Source organism: Brachyistius frenatus, unplaced genomic scaffold (genome assembly GCF_029030835.1).
Source record: "Brachyistius frenatus isolate BFR_SWC_R1_liver_20210118 unplaced genomic scaffold, ASM2903083v1 Contig_131, whole genome shotgun sequence".
In the NCBI taxonomy this organism is placed as follows: Eukaryota; Metazoa; Chordata; class Actinopteri; family Embiotocidae; genus Brachyistius; species Brachyistius frenatus.
Window position 1 is genome coordinate 301549 of NW_027210730.1, and position 25952 is coordinate 327500.

The window sequence follows — 25952 nt, forward strand, 5'->3', positions numbered from 1 at the left end:
TCCGACAGCACGTGAACGCGGCAGCAGGCTGACTGGCTCAGTGAAGATGGCGGACTGTATACGTGTTCCTCTGCTCCTGCTGTTGATGTGCATCTTGTCGTTTGTTCATGCGATTCGAGGAGAAAACAACGCCGTCGCCAAACTCACTGCCAACGCCGAAAGCTTCCAGAACCCAGCCGGAGGTCCGGGGCCCGCTGCGGTGAACCCGGGAGCCGCTGAGAGGAGCCTGGGCGCCGGGGCCTCGCTGCCTCGGAGGCGCCCTACCGGCTGGAAGCTGGCTGAGGAAGCGGTGTGCAGGGAGGACCTGACCCGGCTCTGCCCCAGACATTCATGGAACAACAACCTGGCGGTACTGGAGTGTCTCCAGGACAGGAAAGAGGTGAGCTAGCGGGAGTCGGTGCCGTGGTCCCGGGGAAGGAGAAGGGTGTGCCGGCTGAACGAACCGGCTGGCGTTAGCTGCCAGTGCTAGCCAGCTGTTAGCCCCGTATTGCTCGAACGTCACGCCAAATCCCGACCGGAAATGCTGCTTTTTATGAGTCGTGATCTCATTTTTGATACGAGACCCACCGAAAGACAACATCAAAGACATGTCCGGTGTCGTCAGGGTCCGGTCTTCCCTTCGGCATGATGCTACACCACCGACGGCACTCGGCTTCTTTCCGACCTGGAGGTTCCCCTCAGTTAGCTTCATGTTTCACCGACATGCACCAGGTCGAGCCAGAGAACATTTACATGTTCTCCGTTGTTCCAGATGGATTCTCCAGTTTTCATCAGCTTCTTGTCAGTGAGCTCAACGGGATCATCGGTGTAGTACATCCGGACTGATCTGGAATTACTCAGCGTTTCATCTGGCTCCAGACCGGAAGTTGTATTTACTTAATAACAGGCTGGTTTAACCTGCTGTTACTTCTGTAGGGAAGGATGTGGTCGGATGGAGGAACCCGAACCTGAACCTGAACCTGAACCCTGAACCGCTCTGTCTGAGGACGGTTCGCTTCTCTTCCAGGGAGAGGTTTGGGTTTCCTCCTGCTCGGCCGGGCAGCACCAGAGTCGGGCTTCCTGCGGGTTCCTGTGGGTTCCTGCGGGTTCCTGCGGGTTCCTGTGGTTCCTGCGGGTTCCTGTGGGAGTGAATGTTGTCCCGACATGTTTAAAACAGTGCTTGGGTTTGGGCAGAAATACAACGTTTGGGTCTGATCAGGCTGATTACTACCCAGCTGATACCTGATCAGAACACAACTTATGGCGCAAAGGTGACACATTCATGATCAAATCCGGCACCAAACATTCAGTATTTTCTGTAAATATTAGTTATTTTCACTATCGACAAATGTTTCTGCTATTTCTTTGATTAATTGATAAGTTTATTAATATATTGCCACAACAAATTTGAAACACAAATGTCTGTCGGAGTGACAAGGGGCTTGTGAAGCAGTCCTGAACTGAAAGCTCGTGGATCTGAGCATCTTGAGCCCACTCGGGTCTAAAGATAGTAGTTTAAGGATGGTGGAGGATTACTCATCACTCACTCAGGGAAGGAAGAAGTCTCGTCTCCCAGCTCGTGGCTGATTATCCGGCCGGCAGGTTTCTTCGGTGACCTCCCGGCCCGCTGGAGGCTCCTTCAGGGATCATCTCTGGTGTCTGCTGGGTGACAGCTGCTCACTCACTCGTTTGTTTAAGTTGATTAGCTGCATATAAACAGCAGACTGAGACGCAGGGTTTTACAATGCAAGTATATTTTTTCTTAAATAGTGTCAGTATTTAAAAAAAATAAAAAAAAAGTTATTTCCAGACTTTCTATCATGAAAAATCTTAAAAACGTTTAAAAATTTGCATATCTGATTTAAAAAGCAGTGTTGATGTTTTAAAAGCAGGTTTGAATGTGTCAACAGTCGATGGACAGAGAGCTGCTGGGGAAAAGATCAAAGGTGGATTTTATAAACAGTAGAAGTACTCGGTGGGAGGTTCGTATCCATAAACGTGAGGAGGAACTTTTGGTGTTTGGTTGCTTGTCTGATAGAAAAAGTAATTTGAATGGGCCAAATTGGACTGTTTTAGTAATTGCAGTGATTTAATGGTTATTTTTACTATTTCCCAACGTTTTATAGAAAAAGAATATGAATCAAGTAATTGGCAGATAAATCAGGAATAAAAAGACTTGACACATGCAGCTTCAACTGGACGATCTACAGATGAATCAATCAGGAAATAATACTTCAATGTGGAGTTTGCATGTTATCCTGCGTCTCCGTGGTTACCGCCGGATGTCCCGGGTTCCTCCCACAGTCCAAAGACGCCAGGTGCATGTTGGATTAATTGATCATCTAAATTGTCTGTAGGTGTGAAGGGGAGCGAGCTTTGTAAGAACAAAGCAGGGACATAATAATTGATGTAAGGATTCATAAAACATTTCCTCCAGCTAAAAGCTGAGCTCCATGGAGGGCTGACTCTTGTTAAACATGTCCTTGTTCTTCATGCTGTTGTGAACTACATCTGCTGACTGATTTTTATCACCTTTGAAACACTTTTAATGCCACTGAGAATTATTTTTAATGTCACAACAGAAATGAGCATGAAAGATAAAAAAAACATTTTTTTCTTTGGCAGAGGTTTTGATGTTGAGAGCAGAGTTTAGTTTATGATGACAATGATGTAATTTGAGGTGCTTTTGTCTTGTTTCCTTTCTCAACAAAGCAGCGTGTTTCATGGGAATTTTCATTTCCATGTTTTGTTGTAATTATTTAGTTGTTCACCAGGAACAGCTGCAGGTTCCCAAAGAGAACTTCCTCGTCACTATTTTTAGTGTGTGTGTGTGTGTGTGTGTGTGTGTGTGTGTGTGTGTGTGTGTGTGTGTGTGTGTGTGTGTGTGTGTGTGGACTCGGACATCGTAGCAGAGTTTAAGGTCAATATTAAAAGAAGCTTTGAGTCTTTTCTTGTCTCTCTCTCTGGTGAAAGGAAAGAAAACCACCCAACTCGAACCCTTTGACAGGTTTATTTTCTGGTATGAATTTAATGCATTTGAAGGCCCAGTATTCCTGCGTTTGGGTCAGATGTCCCGTCTCTCTGCACCCATCAGGAGTGCCACCTCTAAGGCTCTGAGCCGCCCAGCTGGCACTGCTGCTGTTGTCTGCTTCGACGGTGAGATTAAGAGCTGCTTTTAGACTCAATGGCATTTTTGTGTGTCTCTTGGCTGTCCGCTGTCAGGCCTGCTGGTGGCTGTGGTTTTGTGTACGTGGTGCGGAGCCTCCGAGTCCGGAGGGTGGAGGCTCTGGACCAGAGCTGGAAGCTGATCCCTTTTTAAAAAAAACATGTTTTTTAAGGAGGATATGAGAGCAAAGAAATGTAGGAGCACAGTGAAAAACACCACACAGTTCATAACAAACAATTTATTATGTACATTTGTTTAATGCGTGTGTGTGTTGTGCAGTTATGACATGAAAACAGGTGGACGACTTTAAGAGGAAGAATGCAGCATGACCTGAAATACTGACAAAGCTTTTTAAAACATTGAGATTTTTTTCGTTGAAAATCAGACTTAGAAAACAGATTTTAAATTTTAAAGCACAGTTGTTTACTGAATCACAGCTTTGTAAATACACATAAGTTCTTTTTTAAAACATTTGAAAATTTTCTATAAATATTGAAGCCCTGAAACAACTTTTTGAAGAACTATCGACTCTACATTCATTCACCTAATTTTACACAGATGTCCATGACGTGATGGCATTTCATCTCCAAGAGATCAAAGGGTAAATTCACTGCGACATCATGATGTTCGAAAAAATAAAAATATTCTGGCCAGTTATTCAATGTTATAACTCAGGAACAGAAGGAGAGATCGTGATCATATTTTACATTTAGCATTATAACCGTCTCCCAATATATTTAGCAGAGATCAGTAAATTGTAGCGTCTCATGATATTCTGAAAGTGAGGCGTTTAGGGGACATCTGTAAATTCTGACGAGCAGTCCCTTTGAATATCTGTCACATGATGCGTGTACATCCATCCGCCACCACGAGGTTATTGTCAACCTTTGAGAAACATCGAGATGTCTCGGCTCTGTCTGTTTTGGACACGAGTTAATCGTGAGTCATCTGTACTCGCTGTTATCGTGGTATGATCATAACTTCTGTTCTCGTATCATAAACGAATCCAAAATGAACATATGTCACCAAACGAGAAATGTGAGAACGTACATGTTGGCACTTATTAAAGGTGTGTGTGTGTGTGTGTGTGTGTGTGTGTGTGTGTGTGTGTGAGAGAGAGAGAGATTTAGTATTAATATTTAACTTAGCATGGCATTGCTATTCTGTTACACTCTGGGTCCAGTCGTTTATTGTTTCAGCCCACTCATCCATGTCGATGCTGTTTATACCGTCTGCCTGTCCACAGTACTGTTCTGTTCCTCTGGGATCAGTCTAAGCCCCGCCCACACAGGTCAACTCAGGTCAACGCCCGCAGCAGGAAAATAAGTTGGCGTCCACACAAACGTGGCGTTCAGTGGGTTCCTCAGAGACCGAGGTTTAAACATCATGTGAGCTCCTCATGCTACTGCAGGCTAGACTCGATGTGAACACACGCCTCCATTACAGACACGCTTGCAAGGGATTATGGGAAGTTATTGGTGGCAAAAGATACACGGATGTATCTTCAAAATGTAAATAAATTTTTTTTTAAAAAAGGCTTAAACTTAAAGTTAATTACTTGAACTAACCTCTCTTCTCTCTTCTCCTCTTTCAGGAAACAGAAATCGCAGCAGAGTGCAACCATGTAAGTGTCCCTCACAGGCTCCCGTAGGCCGTCGGCTAGCAGGACACGCACATCAGACCACAGAGGGAAGAACTGGACTGAATATTCAGCCCAAAATAAAACTGGATTACCCAGCGTCCACCACCATGAAACATCAAACGTCTAGCGTGATAAGATACGATAAGACTTTATTAATCCAAATTGAGTTGTTACGACAGTTTAAGAATACAGGTGGGAAAAGAGAAATACACAAAAGAAAAAATGACAAGTATGCCTGCAATAAAAAAATAATACAAATATTATTTTTTTGAAGAAATTAAACAAATAAAAACGAATGTATAAATACACACACAAGCAAGCTATACACACTAAATACATAAAACACACCTTAAAATATATTGTTAATTGTAAATTTCCCAGGATATACTGTATATTGTACATCAGTGATATGGATTGTTTTATAAGTGATGTGCATAGCATATATAAATATATATTATACACTGTAGTATAAATGTGCAGAATAGTAAATAATAAAATGTATGAGGTACATCTGTAATGTTTCCTGTTTCTCGTCCCTCCAGCTGCTGTGGAACTACAAACTGAATCTGACCACCGACCCCAAGTTTGAGTCCGTCGCAGTGGAGGTGTGCAAGACCACCATCTCTGAGGTGAGTCCCTGAAGCTGAACCTCGACAGCTGAGCTGCAGCGTTTCATCTCGGCTTCCAGCAAAGTTATAAAGAAACCTCAAACATGTTTGTAAAGAGCTGAAACATGCAGCCTTCAAACCGGAGACGTTTGTTCTGGAAGAGCGCAGAAGTCTCTGAGAGAATAATAATAATAATAATAAACTTTATTTGTATTGCAAAAAAGTACACAAGTCATGAGTTTGGAGTGATTGTCTCTGAAGGTAATATTAGGTCATGGCTCAGTTTCATTTGTTTTATTATTTAAAATATTATGTTGAACCAAATAATCAAAAGCAAAGTCTGGTTTTTGTCAGTTTAAAATCATTTTGAGAAGAATTGTGTTTTTCTTCTTGGTGCATCAGTTTTTGAGTCTTTCATTGACTGTTTGGCAGCTTTCACGCTCAGCTCTCTGAAGCAACGTTGTTTGTGCTCTCATTATCTTGATCAATTTAAAACAGCTGTTAGCGGTTGCTTCACTTCCTTTTGCAGACTGCGTTAGTAGCTCATGAGACTGAAGCCGACACCTTCACCGTTTTGGTAACACATTGGCAGCTTTACAAAAAACATGCACATACAGAATCATATTCACCCGCCAGGAAACACATACGTGGATCATAAAGAAACGGAAAACACAAAAGTGATACTGGAAACGAGGTCATGTTTATTATGTTCGTGTTGAAACCGTCCGTCGGCGTCCTCTCCGTGTTTTTCTCGGTGTGCTTGAAGATGTTTTCTGTTTCCTTGAAGCTTTTTTTTCTTAATGAGCGTTTGAAGGTGATTTTCTGGTCTGTCTGATGTGCCGGGGAACCTCTCTGTCATGAGATTGAAGGTGTCTGTTATCTGTAACTTTTCTCAATCCAACATCCAGACGCTTCATGGCACGTTACACCCACATTTCCCTTCTCTTTCAGCCGCCCTGTTCTCATCTGCTTATCCACTCTTTGGAGTTTGTCCAACACCTGCTGCCAAGTGCGCTGCAGATGTCCAGTTTCAGAGAGATGAAGTCATCCTTTTCCCATCCGATGCCCACGTTTAGTTTTTTATTGCATATATATTTGCCTTTAAAAAAAAATGTATGAACTGCAGAACCAGATGAAGAAACTTCAAAACAAAACCCATTTTTCAAGGACGGACAGTAAATCTATTTAGACCAGATGGGAGAAAAAGTAACAATGAGGTGACGATAAGGAAAACAAAAAGAGGAATGAATTAAAGGGAACAACTGTTCTCAATTTAAATTATCCAACAAATCATATTAATCTGGGTTTTTATCCGCTCGTCTTCTGGTCTGTTTCAACGTGACGCTGTCGTCTCTCCGCTCAGGTGAAAGAATGTGCGGCGGAGGAACTGGGGAAAGGCTACCTGGTGTCCTGTCTGGTGGATCACCGTGGCAACATCACCGACTACCAGTGCAACCAGTACATCACCAAGATGACCAGCATCGTCTTCAGCGACTACCGGCTCATCTGTGGCTTCATGGACAAGTGTCACGACGACGTCAACGTCCTGCGCTGCGGCAGCATCAGCACCGGGGACAAGGTGAGAGGACGTCCAGCCCACCTTCAACCCGACAGTTCATCACGGCTCAAGGCCTATTATTATTATTATTATTATTATTATTATTATTATTATTATTATCAGCATCATTAATAATAATATTATGAGTAATAAATTATTATTGTAAATATTATTATTATTATTGATATTAATCATATTAGGGTTTAAGGCTTGTATTATTATTATTATTATTATTATTATTATTATTATTATTATTATTATTTATCTTCAAATGGCAACAACATCCTTAGGGGGGGAAACAGTGAAATGTCCCACCTGGTTGTCCCTGATGAGTCCTCATTGAGTGACGCTGGCTGCTACCAGCTGTTAGCTGACCTTTGCTCTCTGTGCAGGACGTCCACTCTCAGGGGGAGGTCATCGCCTGTCTGGAGAAAGGTTTGGTGCGGGAGGCCGAGGAGCAGCCGGGGGCACACCCCATCAAGGAGGACTGTAAGAAGGCCATCATGAGGGTCGCCGAGCTCTCCTCCGACGACTTCCACCTCGACCGCTACCTTTACTTTGCCTGCAGAGAGGACCGAGAGCGCTTCTGTGAAAATGTAAGTACATGACCGTCTTATGCACGTGATATATTATTTTAATGCAACTTTATACTTCTGCTCCATTTAATAGGCAAAGAGGCAAATATTGTACTTTTTATTCCACTCTATCATCTGACAGCCTCAGTTACTAGTTACCCTTCCTCTCTGGTGATATTAATGCAGCTTTAAATTTGTAATGTGAATCTTTCTGACAAACAGAAGTGTGTTTTTTTTAAACAAAATGCATTGTTTTTTTTGAGCTTGTTGACTTTTCAGAGAAACACGGTTCTTGCAGAACAGAAATATACAAACATAATAATTCTATGGAATATGATCCATTACTGTAGACTGAACAAACCAACTGCACATAAAATAGTTAAAATAAGCACAACTTTAAATAACTACAGCAGTAAAATGCACATTACATCAACAGTAATATTAATCCAAAACATAATAAACACTAATATGAAGCATTAACTGCATTTTGTTTACTTTTCCTTTTGATAATATTTGCATACTTTTACTTATTTAAGGTTTTGAATGCAGGACTTTAACATGCAGTGGAGTATCAGTACTTTTACTTGACCTAAATACTTCACTGGTTTTAACAGGAAGTGGTTAACTGCATATGAAGTATAACACAACAAGAATCCACAATGTTTAAGCAGGTTTTTTTGTTAAACAGACTATTTTGTTTTTTTGTGTTTTTTTCAGACGCTGGCCGGAGAGGGACGAGTTTACAAATGTCTCTTCAACCACAAGTTTGAGGAGGCCATGTCTGAGAGGGTGAGCGCTCCTTACTCTGTCTATGACGAGAAAACGGTTTTTAATTTTCATCTGCAATAAATAAAGTTTTAATTTTCATCTGCAATAAATAAAGTTGTGTATCTCCTGGTTTAAAGTTAGAAGATGTTTTGCATCGATGGACAGATTCCCGTGTCACTGCTGCAGCTGCATAACGAAGCCTTGTCGTGAAATGTGTCGTCGTAGTCCGGACACCAGACTAAATGAATGTTGTGCTGACGCTCTGCCGTGTCCTCAGTGCCGCGAGGCGCTCACCACCAGGCAGAAGCTGATTGCTCAGGACTACAAAGTGAGCTACTCGCTGGCCAAAGCCTGCAAGGCGGACCTGAGGAAGTACCACTGCAGCGTGGACACCAACATGCCGCGGGCCCGAGAAGCTCGTCTGTCCTACCTGCTGCTGTGTTTGGAGTCGGCTGTGCATCGAGGTGAGCTGCACCAACCTGTCAATCACTCTTCGTTCTAGCTGCTGATCAGTGAACCGGTCAGCTGTGTCTCTGTTTAATCTTGGAAAAAATGTGATTATTAATTTTAATTGCTTATAATTTTAACAAAAAAGTTAGAGATTTCTTTCAGCACAAGTGTAACATTATGCCTTCAAATACTCATTAAAAATAAACTAAAATGATCTCTTAGCTCTTTAGTTTGTGAACAACAGAAACTCAAAGTGAGATTGGGATCCTGTGAACATTGGTGAGGAGGATTTGGAGCTGCAGCTCCATCAGACCAACGTGATCACCTGCAGAGTTTCTAATTGTTTCCTTCAACGATGTTCTGGCCTGATTTTCAACATTTTCCACTCATTAGCGTAGTTTTGGGCTTCTGTTGCCCCCCGGTGTGAAACACAGAGAGGACAGAGGAGGAGAAATAACGCGATTAAACTCGCACTGAGCTGAAAGCCTGAAGAATACAGCAGCTTTCAGTCCTGATTGATGTCGATAAGCTGCAAACGTCCGTCGTCCGCTTCCGAGTATGATGTCGTTACGTCAGCGAGGCGGGAATTGCTTTCATCACGATATAATTGTCTGGAAAATGATATCAGTATTATCGTGAACGATATAATAAGTGCTGCGGTTAACTTCATGCTCTGAGGTCGATGGACACGACTATTAAAACAATAAAACATAATACAGATGATGTGCTGATGTTATTTTCCATCACTAGTAAAAAAAATTTATGATTCATTCCATTAACTCCTATACGTTTTGTCTGTGTGTGTGTGTGTGTGTGTGTGTGTGTGTGTGTGTGTGTGTGTGTGTGTGTGTGTGTGTGTGTGTGTGTGTGTGTGTGTGTGTGTGTGTGTGTGTGTGTGTGTGTGTGTGTGTGTGTGTGTGTGTGTGTGTGTGTGTGTGTGTGTGTGTGTGTGTCAGGCCGTGTGGTCAGCGGGGAGTGTCAGGGTGAGATGATGGATTACAGGCGGATGCTGATGGAGGACTTCTCTCTGAGCCCTGAGATCGTGCTGCACTGTCGCAGTGAGATCGAGGGTCACTGCTCCGGTCTGCACCGCAAAGGACGAACGCTGCACTGCCTGATGAGAGTCGGCCGAGGAGACATGGGGGCCATCGAGCCCAACTGTCAGAAGGCAGTGAGTCACAAATAACAACATATATTATTAAAGTCAGTAAACGCATGTGTGGAGACATTTTTGATGAAGATATGTCTTTTAAACCACACATAAGGCAAGTCTCTGGGACTTCTTTCTGTCATCTACACAATATTATTAAAATCAGAAACGTCCTGCCTCAGCACAACGTGGAAAAGTTGATCCATGCTTTTGTTAAATCCAGGCTCCACTCCTGTAATTCCTTGTTTTCAGCCTGCAGTTGATCCAAAATGCTGCAGCGTGAGCAGAGACGGGTTTTAGCAAGTGAGATCACATTTCTTCTATATTGGCGCCTTCCATAAAATCGAGATTGAACTCAATCTTCTCTAAACTTACAAAGCCGAACTGCAGCTTATCTCAAAGTTCTTATTTTAACCTGGAAGGTTTTTGAGTTTATAAAAGTCCCAAAGAGTTTTAGTTGAAAAGGGTTGCAGAAGACGGCTGTTGCACAACAGGACCTCCTTCCCTCCGAGTCATGTGCCCCCGCTTCACCTGTGTCCAATGTAAGCAGCAACCATCAGTGATGTCATCGTTGGTTTGTGAACGTTATGAATCCTCCAGTTCAGATTCTGTCCGTCACCATCTTGATAGTTCGGAGCTGTTTGGAGCAGGAAGTGACCATATTTGGACGAGCTGGGGGAGGGGCCAGAGGTGGATCTGACCGATCTGATTGGAAACCTGACGATACTACGTCCCGCCCACCGATATCTGTAACCTGACTGCACCACAGGCCTGTCAATCAAACAGAAACAGGTCTTTTTGAATCTTCTTTTCTAATGAATGAGGGATTATTTTCAGATGGACCTCCAGAAAACTAAGAAGAAGGAGTGACTTTAGCTAACAACACCGAGATAACTGATGGACACATTTTATTCACTTTGGATTTGATGAGAGAAGTTGAATGGGAGTCTATGGAGCCGGAGGCTTTTTGGAGCCGACCTCTAGTGGCACTCGCTGGTATTGCAGCTTAAGGTTCTTCTACATCGGATCCATTTTCTAGACCCGGAAACTACGGAGACTTTTATATCCAGTCTGTGGTCTGGACGTGTATAGTTTTGTCTGAGGATGAGCAGGAGTCTTTACCAGGTCACCACTGCCAGTGTGTTGGTTGATCTGGACGACATCTCTTTTCTCCCTGAAAGACATCATTTAAGCCAACAATCTGGTCCTTCCCGCTGCACAAAGACCAGTTTCTCTGTGCAATCTAGACGAACTTTGAACTTGAATTTGAAATATTGTGCAGTGTAGATGTCCACTTGGTGAATAAAAAAAAAAAAATGCAGTGTTTTGTTCCCAAAAGGTCGCGTAAACAAAGTAACCAATGAGGCCAACGTCTGTTTGCGGGCTAGAAATGATCAACCCTTGATTGGCACCTTTCGTTAGCCAGCTGGCTGGTTTGGCGGTTTCCAACCAGGCCGGTCTGGGAGAGCTCTGAATGGCTGTTTCAGCTGTTGCCTTACTCAGTTTGTTGGGACAAATCTCAGCATTTTAACGCCGGACTCATTCTCCCAACCTGTGATCGTCTCACCACCTTCTCAGGAGGTTGATGCACAACAGCTCTTTGTCCTGACGAGAGCTCGGCCCGCTACGTCAGCGCTCTCCCACAGACAGATCTTTGTTTCACTCGGTGGTGTCGAGAGATGCACTCCTCGGCTGGTGGTGGTGTCGAGGCGCAGGAACGCTGCAAGCTTCACATTAATCATCCGGAGCTGCCAGTGAAACAACTTGATACGGTTCAGACTGTGTGCCATGTTCGATACACCAGTGATGTCAGCCATGAATAAACAAGGAGGTACTCATCCACTCGTCTGTTGAATGTTGTGTTACACAGACGGTTGCTCATTGTGGTGTTATGATGCCTTTGGGTTCGACGGCTGCTCTGCATGAAGATCCGGTACAACACCATGTTGTGAAGGCTGCTGTGGCAGGAGCTTGTATGAGCAGCCGGCATTCAGCTGAGACACTATCGAGTGCTTGCTGTGCACATGTGTGAAGTTCAGCCGTATATTTCTCCCACAGTCTGGATATAAAAGAGTTCGTATCTTCAGGTCTGTAAAATGGTTCAGATCCAGAAGTGTCTTCAGCTGCAATACCAGCGAGTGCCACTAGAGGTCGGCTCCAAAAAGCCTCCGGCTCCATAGACTCCCATTCAACTTCTCTCATTAAATACAATTTTAGGGGCGTGTCTATTTGATTGACAGGCCTGTGGTGCAGTCAGGTTATAGCTATTGGTGGGCGGGATTTCCAATCAGATCAGTCAGATCCACCGCTGGCTCCTCCCCCAGCTCGTCCAAATATGGTCACTTCCTGCTCCAAACCGCTCCGAACTAGCAAAGATGGTGACGGACAGAATCTGAACTGGAGGATTCATAACGTTCACAAACCAACGATGACATCACTGATGGTTGATGACATCACTGATGGATGATGACATCACTGATGGTTGCTGCTTGATACCACCAAAAAACCTTTTTTAAAACTGAACATTAGTTCATGTATTTTCAGTTGTTCGAAATTTAGAACCAGTTCTTGATACCAAGAACCACTTTGAACAGCAAATTCCTTCCTGCATTTCCCACAATTCCTTGCAGCACCAGAGGTTTTGCTTCCAGCTTCTGCAGCCTGTTTGTAGGATTCTTTTGTAGTGAGTATGATGTGTTCTGTCCTCAGCTCCAGACACTGATCCAGGAAGCAGATCCCGGAGCCGACTACCGCATCGACCGGGCGCTGAACGAGGCCTGCGAGTCTGTCATCCAGACGGCCTGCAAACACATCCGCAATGGAGACCCCATGTGAGTCCTCCTCCCGCTGCGTATGACGTGTCAGGTCATGTTTCTGGTATATTTTAGAATGAGGTGCGTTCAAAAGGTGAGCAGAGAGCGCACATCAAAATCCAAAAGTTATCGGAAACCGAGACCCTTAAAATGCTTCAGAAAGCCGACGGCAACAAAGCAGTGAGTCAGGGGAGGTGTTGTGACTGATATCGACATTTCAAGAGGGGCGGATCGTCGTTATCCAAGAAGGTGATCCGCTCAGGAGGGTGACTTTTCTTTTGAATTTACAGGCTTGTGCACCAATGCATTTGTCCCAAAGGTTCAGACCGTCAACGCTGAGTTCTGCTTTGATGTTCTGAGGTGTGTGAAGGAAAACATCTGGCGCACACACAACCTGAACTCAAACATGACGTGTTCACTCAGTCGACCCTCCCTGCACCCCCCTGGCTCACTGCAACTTGCTCTGTTCCCAGACATTTAAATACAAAACTCTCTGCTCAGGTTTCAGGTCCACGGTGAAAAAAGGGAGTCACAAAAAAACAGCTGCTAATGTTGATCCAACCAACATCAAATAACAAAGTCACTAAAGTTCTCCATGTGGAGAACCGTTCTGCTTCAACAGGAACCGTCCTGGATATTTCAGATCGCACCTTTTCTCTCTTTCCATGTTTCTCCGATGTGGCTTTCGTCTCACTGCACTGAAAACTTTCAACTCTTTCATTCAGAGTTGCCGAAAAAAACTGCAGAATATTTATTATTCATCCTGATGCAAAGATCCGACTGCAAATCAATGAAAAACGTGATGTGATCTGATTCAAACGTTTGTAAACCTTTGCTTTCGATATCCGGTGTGACGCTCTCAAGCAGAAACATCTTTTTATTGCTCGTTACAGAACAGCTGTAACTCTGTAATGTAACAGCTGTAATGTTGGTGGCTTCTTCACATCCTTCCACATCCTCCACAATCGTTTCTCCTTGAGGTCAGGAGTTTGACTTGTTCTGACTTTTTACTTTACAATTCGTCGGTAGTAATTGAGCGTTCATCGTTGCGAGCCGTCCCGGTCCAGACGGAGCAGAACGAGCCCGACCCGTGATCCCGCTCATCACAGAGTTGGTTAAATGTGGTCCGGTTGTTGTGCTGGAATCCAGCGGTTCGCCTCTCATTGATTGTTTTGTGGTCTCCTCCACCCTCTAAACATTTTTCCAGCAGACTTCTGGCTCGTCTGCATCATCTTTGGCAAACTGCAACATTGCTGCACGCAATGTTGGTTTTGGAGAGCAGTGGCTTTTCTCCTTGTAACCCTGCCGTCGTTGTTCAGCGTTCTCCTGTTGGTGGACATTCACATTATTAACGTCATAGTTGCTCAAAAGTCCTTTGTGACCTTGCAGACTTGCTCTTTGTTGGTCGCAACCATCTGGAATTTCCTCCTTTTGTTCACAATGTCTGTGACTGTGGAGTCTAAAATAAATAAAACGGGTCACTCGCTGAAAACACCTGTCTTTAGTTTAATCTTCAAATGATAATCATAGAGGTTCACATACTTTTGCTATGAATAATATGAATTATTGAATCATATTCCTCAATAAATAAAGGACAGAGTCTAATACTTTTTTCTCATTTGTCTGCTTGGACGTGTGAAAATCTTTTTCGGTCATATTTATGCAGAAAATTCAGACTCCGCTGTACGTCTTTTGAAAACATCTGTAAAAAGATGTTTTCCAGCTGGTTTGCAGCAGATGGGGATGAATGTGTGCTGCTGATCCTGCAGGATCCTGTCGTGTCTGATGGAACATCTGTACACTGAGAAGATGGTGGAGGACTGTGAACACAGACTGCTGGAGCTGCAGTACTTCATCGCCAGAGACTGGAAGTAAGTCCGACTACTTCCTCTTTCCTCCTCTCGCTCGCCCTCGCCTCCATCTCTCTTTTCTGTTGAATGTGGTTTATCAGGGAGCCTCTCCCAGCCGATAACAGACCACATGAATGTTTGGTGGTGGAATAGACGTAGGCCTTAGGATAACTGATAAGATGGATATTTGTGTGCCACATAACTATTGATGTTTGAATTATTCACCAAATAACATGACGGAAGTTTCTGAAGTGTCAGATTTAGTTGTTCATCTTTGTGTTGTTTTTTTAACCAAGGTTGGATCCGATCCTGTATAAGAAATGTCAGGGCGACGCGTCCCGACTCTGCCACACTCACGGCTGGAACGAGACCAACGAGATGATGCCGCCTGGTGCCATTTTCTCCTGTCTGTACCGCCACGCCTACCGATCCGTGGAGCAGGGACGCAGGGTGAGTCTCTGCTGGCAACTCTGAGGATTTGTTTTTTTATATTATTTATAAGGTTTTGTTCACAAAGTTTTTAACATATGTGAGTTCGACCGTCTCTTCAGATACATTTCAGTCGCTCAAGATAATCCACAGGCTCTGTTTCATTCGGATCAGCTACCAAATGTAGAAAATATTGAATCTGCTCACAGTGTTGTTTGAGGGATTATCTGGAGTTTGCAGAACATTGTTTCTCTAAATAAACTCTGCAGTTTATTACTTTAAAATGTGAGCAGCACAAGAAAAATACCTCTTTCACACTGAGGTGGTGAAGAATTTTATACCGGTGTGAACTCGACCCAGTTTCACTCGGCCGTTATGAATCCTCCAGTTCAGTTTCTGTCCGTCACCATCTTGCTAGTTCGGAGCGGTTTGGAGCAGGAAGTGACCATATTTGGACGAGCTGGGGGAGGAGCCAGCGGTGGATCTGACCGATCTGATCGGAAACCTGACGCTACTACGTCCCGCCCACCGATAGCTGTAACCTGACTGCACCACAGGCCTGTCAATCAAACAGACACGCCCCCAAAAACAGGTCTTCTTGAATCTTCTTTTCTAATGAATGAGGGATTATTTTCAGATGGACCTCCAGAAAACTAATAAGAAGGAGTGACTTTAGCTAACAACACCGAGAGAACTGATGGACACATTTTATTCACTTTGGATTTGATGAGAGAAGTTGAATGGGAGTCTATGGAGCCGGAGGCTTTTTGGAGCCGACCTCTAGTGGCACTCGCTGGTATTGCAGCTGAAGACACTTCTGCATCGGAACCATTTTTCAGATCTGACGCTACGAACTCTTTTATATTCAGTCTGTGGTCTTGTCACCCTCCGTAGAGAATCACCTGCAGTCGTTCCACCCTACTGGGCGTAGACCTCTGGTTAATTTGAACCAATCAGCATGTGCAGTAACCGTCAGCATGTGCAGTAACCGTCAGTCTGCCACCGGTGCAACTACCGACCGTGTCCACCAAAGTGTTTTCTCTTGAGTACAGAATATTTTTTAAATTGCTTTAATGAACGGCAGCAGCTTGACGAGGTGCTGAGTGTTTATTCTGCACTGAACGATCAGCAAATTTTTTTAAAGTCTATTTTTTAATACATTTTTTCCCCATCAGCAAGAGTTACAAGATGCGCTGTGCTCGTCACTGTCACCAGCCGTCCAATCACAGTGAAGTCGTGGCGGGACAAACGTGGTTAACCAACGACACTGGTCGCTGATTGGTCCGCCCTCCTCCGGCTGTTCAAACGCCGAGTTACTTTAAGCAAAGTGATTCTTTAATCTAATTTATTGAAAGTCATAATTGAAATTTGAGAATCGTTGTACTTTAGCACTCTCTGGAACTTTCTTTATAAATCTACATTTGTTGCAGCAGGTTGAATTTACTCATTAAAATAGAATGTCATTGACCAGAGATATTCTTGTAGCTCCCCGGTAGAGCGTCTGAAGCAGAAAACCTCGATCAGCCTGTGAGTACGTCTTGTTGCTGAACTGAATAATCACAGGAAGCTTGATGACTGCTGGCTCGTAGTATACGTGATTGTGTTTAATTCTCATCTAGTCTCAGTGCATGTGGGAGCTGGTTTTTAATTCCTGAACTGTGACTTGAAGAATCAATACAAAACTCCAATTAAGGAAAACGGGGTTATTCTGATTAATCAACTGCAGCAAATTATAGATTTTTTTTTCAATTAAAATCAGCAGTATAATGTGCTTTATGTCTTTAAAGTGATACTCCACCCAAAATATATTGTTTTAGTCTTTATCAAAGGCTTGTAAAATGTTTTGTAAATCAAAATCTGTTACAAAATTTAATAATATAGAAAAAGGTTTTCTCCCTCTCAAAGGAAGCACCAGTGGTTGTTTGCAAAATCCTTCTTCGTAGTTCATCTCATCCTCAGTATCTTTAAACCACCCATATTTTCTTTAAAACATCTACTTCTGTCTTTTGGTCACACCAGCGTTTCCATTTTTTAAATGGTCAAATTTAGTATTTAAATCTATACATTTTATTGAGCAGGTTGGGTGAACTGTGATTTTCGCCATCAGCAGCAGTTAATGAGCTGTTGGGTCATCATCCAGTTTTATTTCAAATCTTCTGTTGGAGTATAAAGAGACTCGTGCTGTGATCCAGATGACATCCTTCCCTCAGTACACTAACAAATAGGGTTCTTCTATGTTTCCAAATTTGATTGTGAAACAAGTTGTAACTAAATAAACTTCCCTTACAAATCTACAGACTTTTAAGAGCTACCTCTAAGGATTGTTTGTGAAGCACTGAATGAATGAAAACCCAGGGTGTAGTATCATTTGAGCACCAAAAGCTTTGAACTTCTCCAACACTGACGCTGTGTTCGTTCCCTCCAGCTGTCCCGGGACTGTAAGGTGGAGGTGCAGAGGATCCTCCACCAGAGGGCGCTGGACGTGAAGCTGGACCCGGAGCTGCAGAGACGCTGCATGACCGACCTGGGGAAGTGGTGCAGCGAGAAGACGGAGTCCGGGCAGGAGCTGGAGTGTCTGCAGGATCATCTGGAGGATCTGGTGTCTGACTGCAGGGACGTGGTGGGAAACCTGACGGAGCTGGAGTCGGAGGTCAGACGCTCTCCAACGTCCTCTTAAACCTTTCTGCTTTTCTACGGCGCATCACATTAAAGTGACCTCAGTCTTTCTGACTCACTAAATCATTAAATGTCAGAATTACTCAAAGTAGGAAACCGTAATCATCCTCCAACTCAGTGGTTCATCAACTTCTTTTGACCAGTAAAAAGTTCTGTTGTGATCCTCAGTTGTCACAGATTTTGGTTAAAGTATGAGTATTGATTAGTCCCTCCAGGATTGTTTTTGTGATTGTTGTGATCAAACATATTTGATGTTGCAGCGGACTTTCTAAAAAATAATGTAGATGTAATATTGTTTTTAAAGTGAGTTTTTTTTGTGTAAAATTGCGGAAATTAGAAAAAATGACAAGTCAAGAAAGAACATTTGTTTACTTGATCCGGTGAACAGTTTTATTTGATGATGAAAACAGGAGCAGAGACTCTCTGATTAAATGAGGAGTTATTGTTGGTAATAAAGAGAGTTTTGTTTGAAAATATTTACTTCATGATGTTAATACTTTCAGCACAGATTCTGTTGACGATGTTTTTTGCAGAAAAATCACAGGAATTTAAAAACAATTTCAGGCTTCAGCAAATATTGCTGCGCTTGCTTGAATTTAAGTTAATTATTGAAATCGCAAGATCAAGATTTCTTGGAGGGACTGATTGATTGATTGATGATGAAGTTTCATTCATTTTTAGAGTTTTAAAAGGTTTTAAACCAAAAATAAGACAATTTTAAAAAGTATTACCCTACATAAAGAAATATATTGTTTCTTCTTCTATCTCTTAATTGTTTTGTGACCCTAGAGATGAATCTTGAGACCTTTGGGATATATTTCTCTGACTGAATAAAGTTTGTCAGCGATATAAAATCAGTTTAATCAGAAGTCCCTGATGTGATTTTCCTGAATGTTTTGTCTGAGTTGTGTCTCCGTCTTCTTGTTCTGTCCTCAGGATATTCAGATCGAGGCGCTGCTGATGCGAGCGTGTGAACCCATCATTCAGGGATACTGTCACGTGAGTACGCTCCGTTACGTTAACGTGCCGAAGCTGCAGATTAAAGGAATAAACCGCAGTGTCCACATAGTGTTTGTCATCTAATCATCGACGACGCAGTTCAGGAAGTTATTTCTAACGTGAGACGTTCACGGACCTGGACGACTGTCCGGTTATCTCATCCTTCATTTTAAAGGAGAGCTGAAATCTGTGTTTCCAAAAGACATTTCTGGAAAATATTTTAGTTTTGTTTTTATCCAAAAACAGCTTCAGCACAACCTGCCATGATTGGTCGACACACGGCAGGCCAGATCATCTGATGGTCATATGCTGCAGACGTGTTCTCATCTGTCCATGTGACTACAATCATTCAGACTGATGCTGTATGCATGTACAATAGTGCTCCTACACGTTAGGACTGCATTTGAATGCATCACCTGCAGCATATCTACTGGCTCTTCTTATTTTATCCAGAAATGAACGTGTTTTTGAGCCCTCTGTTTAACATCTACCAACATGCACTGTTGGACGTATTTTTATTATGTTGTTTTTCACATGTAAAAAAAACATAAAAAAGCAGCTCTCAAAATCTCTTCTTACTTACGAGTGAATAGATAAATTTATAAAAATGCAAGTGCCACTGATATTTTCTAATTATTAAAGTCCCTTTTTTATTTTAATTTTAAGAAGTGCATGATGTGTTTATAAAAGTGCACTTTAAAAGCTTTTTAAAACTTTAAAAAAACCCATGGTATTTCACCACCTAAAAAACATTAACAAGAACAAATATTTACACTGAATACAGTATATTCCCCCCAAAAAATGCATTTAATTTAAGTCATTTACATAAACTGATAAATTATTCAAACTGCTGAAAGGGGTTATGGGTCTGAAAATTGGTATTCATGCCTCTTTTATTCAATTAAAAATGAAATACAATGTCTGTCCTAATAATAGAGGAGTAGAGAAAAGTGGATGTTTCAAGATATAATGAAAGAAATATGTCTTTTTCGAGTGGATATATTATTGTATTAATTATGTGCTTTCATTTGAAAACACTGGAAGAAAAAAAAAAAAAGATAAGAGCTGAAATAAATTTGTGACCTTCCTCCTTTGTTTTTTAGGAGGTAGCTGATAATCAGATCGACACCGGAGACCTGATGGAGTGTTTGGTTCAGAACAAACACCAGAAGGAGATGAATGAGAAGTGTGCGGTGGGAGTGACTCACTTCCAGCTGGTGAGCAGACTGATGACGAGTCGTCGTGTTGTTTCAGCTCTGAGGGAACAAAATCAGAAGCTTGTTGGGATTTATTATCCAAAACCAGTCAGGGATCATCATTTCTTTTTAACCAGTATTGAAATATTTAAAGAATCCACCGTGTTTGAGTTCTCTGACATTTTTCATAAACTGTTGACTCCATAAATACCGAGCAGCTCCTCTCTGTCCGTCCACAGATTCAGATCAAAGACTTCCGTTTCTCCTACAAGTTCAAGACGGCCTGCAAGGAAGACGTCCTCAAACTGTGTCCCAACATCAAGAAGAAGTGAAACTCATTCACACAAACACAATACGACACTCTGACCTTCATATCTGCTGCACAAACAATCACCCTCCATTTTATTGGCTCCCGAAGGTCAAAAGTCAAGTTTGAAGTTCACATTGTTTTCAGGTGTTTTTGTAAATGTTGCTCGTCGGTTCCTGAAACTCCTGTTGAGGTTTTCAGAGGAAACCTGATGACTGAATTATAATGTGAGCTGCCAACAACCTTTTTCCATCCAGCAGTCCATTAAAAACACTGAGGACAGTTTCAGTGTTCAGAAACGTGATCAAAGGCTAAAGGGAATAATACGGATTCTTTCACGTTATAAACGCACAGCAGTGGTTGCTTTTTTTTAGGCTTTATATTTCTTTAGCTCTTCAAATGTAAATATTTCCCAGACTTTTACAAGTTTAAAAGAAGGCTTGTGATATTTCAACATGTCCACGCTAGCCGCTGTTAGCTCTGAATGCAGTCTCTCAATTAGCATTTCACTCATCAGTCTTTGAGGAAAAAATGAAGTGTATATTGTATATTTAAAGTCTAATCACATCCAAAACAACTCTTATAATTAATTTAATCCTTTGTGATTTTATTGAAGATCAACTATTACTTTGAGCACAAAAGCAACAATGTGTGTGATAAAACCACGACTGCAGAATCCAAAAAACTCACCAACACTTTCCTTTTTCTTTTTTTCTAACTCTATTTAAACTTTTTTGTTGTTTTTCACACATACAAAACAAAATAAACAGATAAGAATGAAAAAGAGGAACTGGTGAAAAATCTAAAGTAATAATTACTATAAATAAAGAATCTGACATTTATAAATAGGAGGACGTTCGTAATGGAGTCAACTACTGAGACACGAGGACGTTTTCAGTGGTATTTTATTACAATAAGACATTATTGATACTTCAACCCAGATCTCCGTTAAACACCATCAACAACACTTTTCTAAGGCAGCTTTTAATTTTTCAAGTTTTATTCTCTGAAATGAACAACTTCCACAGTATTCACTCCTTTTGTCCCGTGATGTCTTCCACCAACTCAACTCACCCACTGGTCCGTCTCCTCCGTCATGTTGTTTGACCTCCAGTGTGTGACTGACGGCTGTCCTCCTGTTGTCAGGGTGGACGTTGTGATCTGCCTCAGCACCACCGTGAGGAACGACACGCTGCAGGACGTCAAGGAGCACCGCGTCTCCGTCAAATGTCGTAAACAGCTGCGGGTGGAGGAGGTGGAGATGGTACGTTCACTGACACGCCGGAACAAAGACAACCAGCATGTTATTACAAGAGGTGGAGCTGTAGAACTAAAGAGGGAAGGAGACACCTGAACACTCAGAAGGAGAGATGGTAGTTCAACATGGGATTCAAACAGTTTCCTGGATTTGATGTCTGTTTTTTTCCAACATTTGAAAAGCTGAAGACACAAATCTCGTGGAAAGTTTTTCCTCTTCTCTTCTGAGTGAATGTTTTTTATTCCTCCTGAACTGCTGAGGTTATTTGTTGACCTGGACTGCGATCCGTCCTCTCTCCTACACAGACTGAAAGTCTCTCTGTTTTCTTTGTTTCTGTGAATCCACCGTGAATCTGTGCAGTCGGAGGACATCCGTCTGGAGCCGGAGCTCTACGACTCCTGCAAGCAGGACATCAACAGGCTGTGTCAGAACGTGGCCTTCGGCAACGCACAGGTCAGCAGCTACACACACACACACACACACACACACACACACACACACACACACACACACACACACACACACACACACACACACACACACACACACACACACACACACACACACACACACACACGTAGATTGAGAAAGAGTCACTGAGTGAGTGAGGAATCAAAGAGCGATCGCAAATTAAAAGACTGAATGCATAACAGCATGTGAACGACAGAAAAGGGGACTAACGTGATACGATGACACGTGGACAGACAAAAAATGGAAGTAAAGTAAAATGGAACATTGTTGTTTTCTCTGACAGGTGTGAGCTTTATTATTAAAGAAATAAATTAAAATGTAAAGAAATGCGTCCAGAAAAAAAGCTGCACATGCTGTTGAATTTAAGCCATCGTGATACGAAGTGTGTTGAGTATCAGTTTGTTTTTGTTCACGTAAAAGAAGGTGATTCAGCTGGTTTGCCATGTGAATAAATGTTACTGAACATGAGGAGCTCAGAGGATCAAACATTCAGCAGCAAACGTTTTAAAGTTAAGGTTAAACTTGTTTTGCACTGAGACTTAATTTTCTCCAAGAACTTTGAAATTTACAACATAAATATGAGTAAATATTGCAGCCAGTTTTATATTTGATTTATGTATGTATATCGCTATATCTCCTATATCCCTATCTCTATACATATACGTGTGTGTGTGTATTTTTATTTCTATTTATTGGCTCTCTGGTTTGTTAAAGCTCCAGTTGGAGACGTTTGTTGTCGATCACCTGAAGGTCTCTGTGTCTCTCTGAAGGTCATCGAGTGTCTGAAGGAGAACAAGCGTCTGCTGACTCAGCGCTGCCACCAGAGGATCTTCAAGCTGCAGGAGGTGGAGATGGTGGATCCCGAGCTGGACTACCAGCTGATGAGAGTCTGCAAGCACATGATCAGGGTATCACATGTTTTGGACTGCTTTCTTTTTTTCTTTCTTGTTGAACTTTCGGTGTGTGACGCTTGTTTTCACGAGGCTCCTGAACCTATCGTCTGTTTCATTTGTTCAGCGGTTCTGCACCGAGTCGGAGGGGAAGAACGTTCTTCAGTGTCTGAAACAGAACAAGAACAGCGAGTTGATGGATCCCAAATGTAAACAGATGATCACCAAGAGACAGATCACCCAGAACACAGGTACACACACACACACACACACACACACACACACACACACACACACACACACATGTAGATTGAGATTTGCCAAATGTTGATTTCTTCCATCTTTGCACTACAATGTTTAAAAAGTAGGAAAATTTCACATCATGACCACAAGTGTGACTTCTGATATTGTGTTGTGTTGTGTTGTGTGTGTGTGTGTGTGTGTGTGTGTGTGTGTGTGTGTGTGTGTGTGTGTGTGTGTGTGTGTGTGTGTGTGTGTCCCCAGACTACAGGCTGAACCCGGTACTGAGGAAAGCCTGTAAAGCCGACATCCCAAAGTTCTGTCAGTTCATCCTGAACAAGGCGACGGCGGACAGCGAGCTGGAGGGTCAAGTGATCTCCTGCCTGAAACTCAAATACGCCGACCAGGTCAGACACACGGCCATCTTTATTAGATGGAACACATTTACACATGTAACACACGGAGACGGTGTCCACAGAGACGGTGTCCACGGAGACGGTGTCCACAGAGACTGCGGCGCTGTCCAGTATAGATAAATTGATTTCCTACTTTCCTGAGCAGAAACATTTGAACAGTTTTGTTTAGAGATGAAACTATAATTGGTCGGTTTTAGTTTCTCTGAGTTAAAAGATGAAACTTGAATTCCTCTGCTTCACTTCCAGACAATTAGCTCGTCTTTGAAAAATCAACAAATGAATGTTTAAATAAAGACTGAAGGGTCAAAGGTCATCAGTGATACCAGAATCCTTGTTTAACTTGTTTACAGCAGAAGAAGTCAGGTCGTCTCAGACAGTAAACATTCGTGTTTTTAAAGATTAGTGCTTGAAAACAATTCAGGAAAACTTCATTGACTAACGCCGAGTCGGATATTTGGGGGCATCTTTAATCAATCTGATCAAATAATGCAGTGTTTTAATTAATTAGGCATTAAAATGATTGATATGTGTTTTGGCAGCGGTTGTCTCCAGACTGTGAGGATCAGATCCGGGTCATCCTGCAGGAGTCAGCGCTGGACTACAGACTGGACCCTCAGCTACAGATCCACTGTACACAAGAGGTACACACACACACACACACACACACACACACACACACACACACACTTATCTGATTGGTATTTTAATATGCAAAAGATTGTTACACAATATGAAGGTGAAAAACAAAAATTTACACTGTTTTATATTTTTGTTTAGGATAATATGGTGATTATTGATTATCATAATTATTGTGCGTGTGTGTGTGTGTGTGTGTGTGTGTGTGTGTGTGTGTGTGTGTGTGTGTGTGTGTGTGTGTGTGTGTGTGTGTGTGTGTGTGTGTGTGTGTGTGTGTGTGTGTGTGCGTGTGTGTGTGTGTGTGCGCGTGTGCGTGCGTGTGTAGATCTCCAGACTTTGTCCAGAGGAGGCAGCAGCTCAGGAGCAGACCGGACAGGTGGAGGAGTGTCTGAAGTTCAATCTGCTGAAGATCAAACAGGAAGGATGTAAGAAGGTAAACAGACTCTCTGCTGCCCCTACTGGACACTCGGGATAAAGTGACCCCTGAGTCTACGTTTAAAAGATGACATGTTCCAGAGTTTCAGGATTATTCATGAACTTCACAACACCTCACACTTCTTCTTTTACTGCCCCCCCCTCCTCCTCCTCCTCCTCCTCCATCTCTAATCCTCCTCCTCCTTCATCCTCCTCCTCCTCCTCTCCATCCTGTTAATCCTTCTCAGGAGGTGTTGAACATGCTGAAGGAGAGTAAGGCGGACATCTTCGTGGACCCCGTCCTCCACACAGCCTGCGCTCTGGACATCAAACACCACTGTGCTGCCATCCCACCGGGCAAAGGACGCCGTGAGTCCACAAACAAACGCACACCCTGGAAAATCTGAAATCCTCATTTTTATTACCTTTTATAATCTTTTGTTTCATGATTATAAAAAGAGAATCCTGTTATTTTCAATAGTTCAGGTTTTATTGTCTGATTTCAGTCGCATCATGTTCCTGCAAATGTTTCACAATAAAAGCGTTGTCAGGAGACCAAAGGTTTCTCTTGAAACACCAATGGGCTCTTAATTTGAAACACTTACAGGAAGTGTTGAGTTTGTATTAACGCGTAATGCAATATTTTTTAAAGAGCATCTGGGAGCCGAATTAAAATGAGGCTTCGAGTTGATGTTAAATAATTAATGCACCTTAAATGTCAATATGACAACTTTAAACAATCCGTTTTATTTGATTTGCTCTGTTGAATTAAACGTCTTAGAGATGATTGGATCTTCAAGCATCAACTTCAAACTAAATAGCTTCAAACTCATCTCACATCCAACAAAGCAGCTTCAGGTCAACACAACAATGTGCGTCTGTTCTCAGAGATGTCGTGCCTGATGGAGGCGCTGCAGGACAAACGTGTTCGTCTGCAGCCCGAGTGCAAGAAGAGACTTCAGGATCGCATCGACATGTGGAGCTACGCTGCCAAGGTAACGTCACCGCAACCGGTGATGCACCTTCAGATGACGACAGGGTGTCTGAAAATATGAGCTATCTCAAGATGGACCCCCTCCACATTTGGTGGGGGAAATGTGTTGATTTTATTTATTATTAATGGAATAACATGCCTGAAACGCAGTTTATAATAAGTTTTACTTTTAATTTGAAACCAAATGAACAAGGTGCATAAAATCTGTTCAAAGTGGATTCATTTTAAACTTGATCAATTTAGTGACTTCTATTGTTTTAGTTAAATTGATCAGTTTCAAAATAGGTTTAAATGGTCTTTCACTTTGTAATTAAGTGATTGAACTGCACAGAGACACTTTTATTTTGAAATTGAAAGAATAACTTGTATACAAAGTTTAAAGATTTGTATTTTTTAACCAGCGGAATGAGAGAAGTTTTATAGTTTGACTTATGAATGACGTGAACACAGCTGATGTTGCTGTTCTC

At 42.3% G+C, this 25952-nt stretch overlaps 1 protein-coding gene across 1 annotated transcript in view; it reads left to right on the plus strand.

The window, feature by feature from the left end:
- Positions 1-16: 16 nt before the first annotated feature.
- The window catches only part of LOC138630271 (Golgi apparatus protein 1-like), a 27971-nt gene continuing 2035 nt past the window's right edge, over positions 17-25952 (plus strand). Inside the window, exons 1-24 of the mRNA XM_069714500.1 lie at positions 17-379; positions 4740-4769; positions 5330-5416; positions 6759-6974; positions 7346-7549; positions 8246-8317; positions 8574-8760; positions 9703-9917; positions 12606-12727; positions 14479-14580; positions 14856-15009; positions 17414-17638; positions 18601-18663; positions 19767-19880; positions 20099-20187; positions 21313-21430; positions 21785-21877; positions 22666-22803; positions 22913-23036; positions 23290-23432; positions 23981-24082; positions 24403-24510; positions 24740-24860; positions 25380-25486. Coding sequence (XP_069570601.1) covers positions 47-379; positions 4740-4769; positions 5330-5416; positions 6759-6974; positions 7346-7549; positions 8246-8317; positions 8574-8760; positions 9703-9917; positions 12606-12727; positions 14479-14580; positions 14856-15009; positions 17414-17638; positions 18601-18663; positions 19767-19880; positions 20099-20187; positions 21313-21430; positions 21785-21877; positions 22666-22803; positions 22913-23036; positions 23290-23432; positions 23981-24082; positions 24403-24510; positions 24740-24860; positions 25380-25486 — 3267 coding nt within the window. The 5' untranslated portion in view covers positions 17-46. The remainder of the gene's footprint in view (positions 380-4739; positions 4770-5329; positions 5417-6758; positions 6975-7345; positions 7550-8245; positions 8318-8573; positions 8761-9702; positions 9918-12605; positions 12728-14478; positions 14581-14855; positions 15010-17413; positions 17639-18600; positions 18664-19766; positions 19881-20098; positions 20188-21312; positions 21431-21784; positions 21878-22665; positions 22804-22912; positions 23037-23289; positions 23433-23980; positions 24083-24402; positions 24511-24739; positions 24861-25379; positions 25487-25952) is intronic.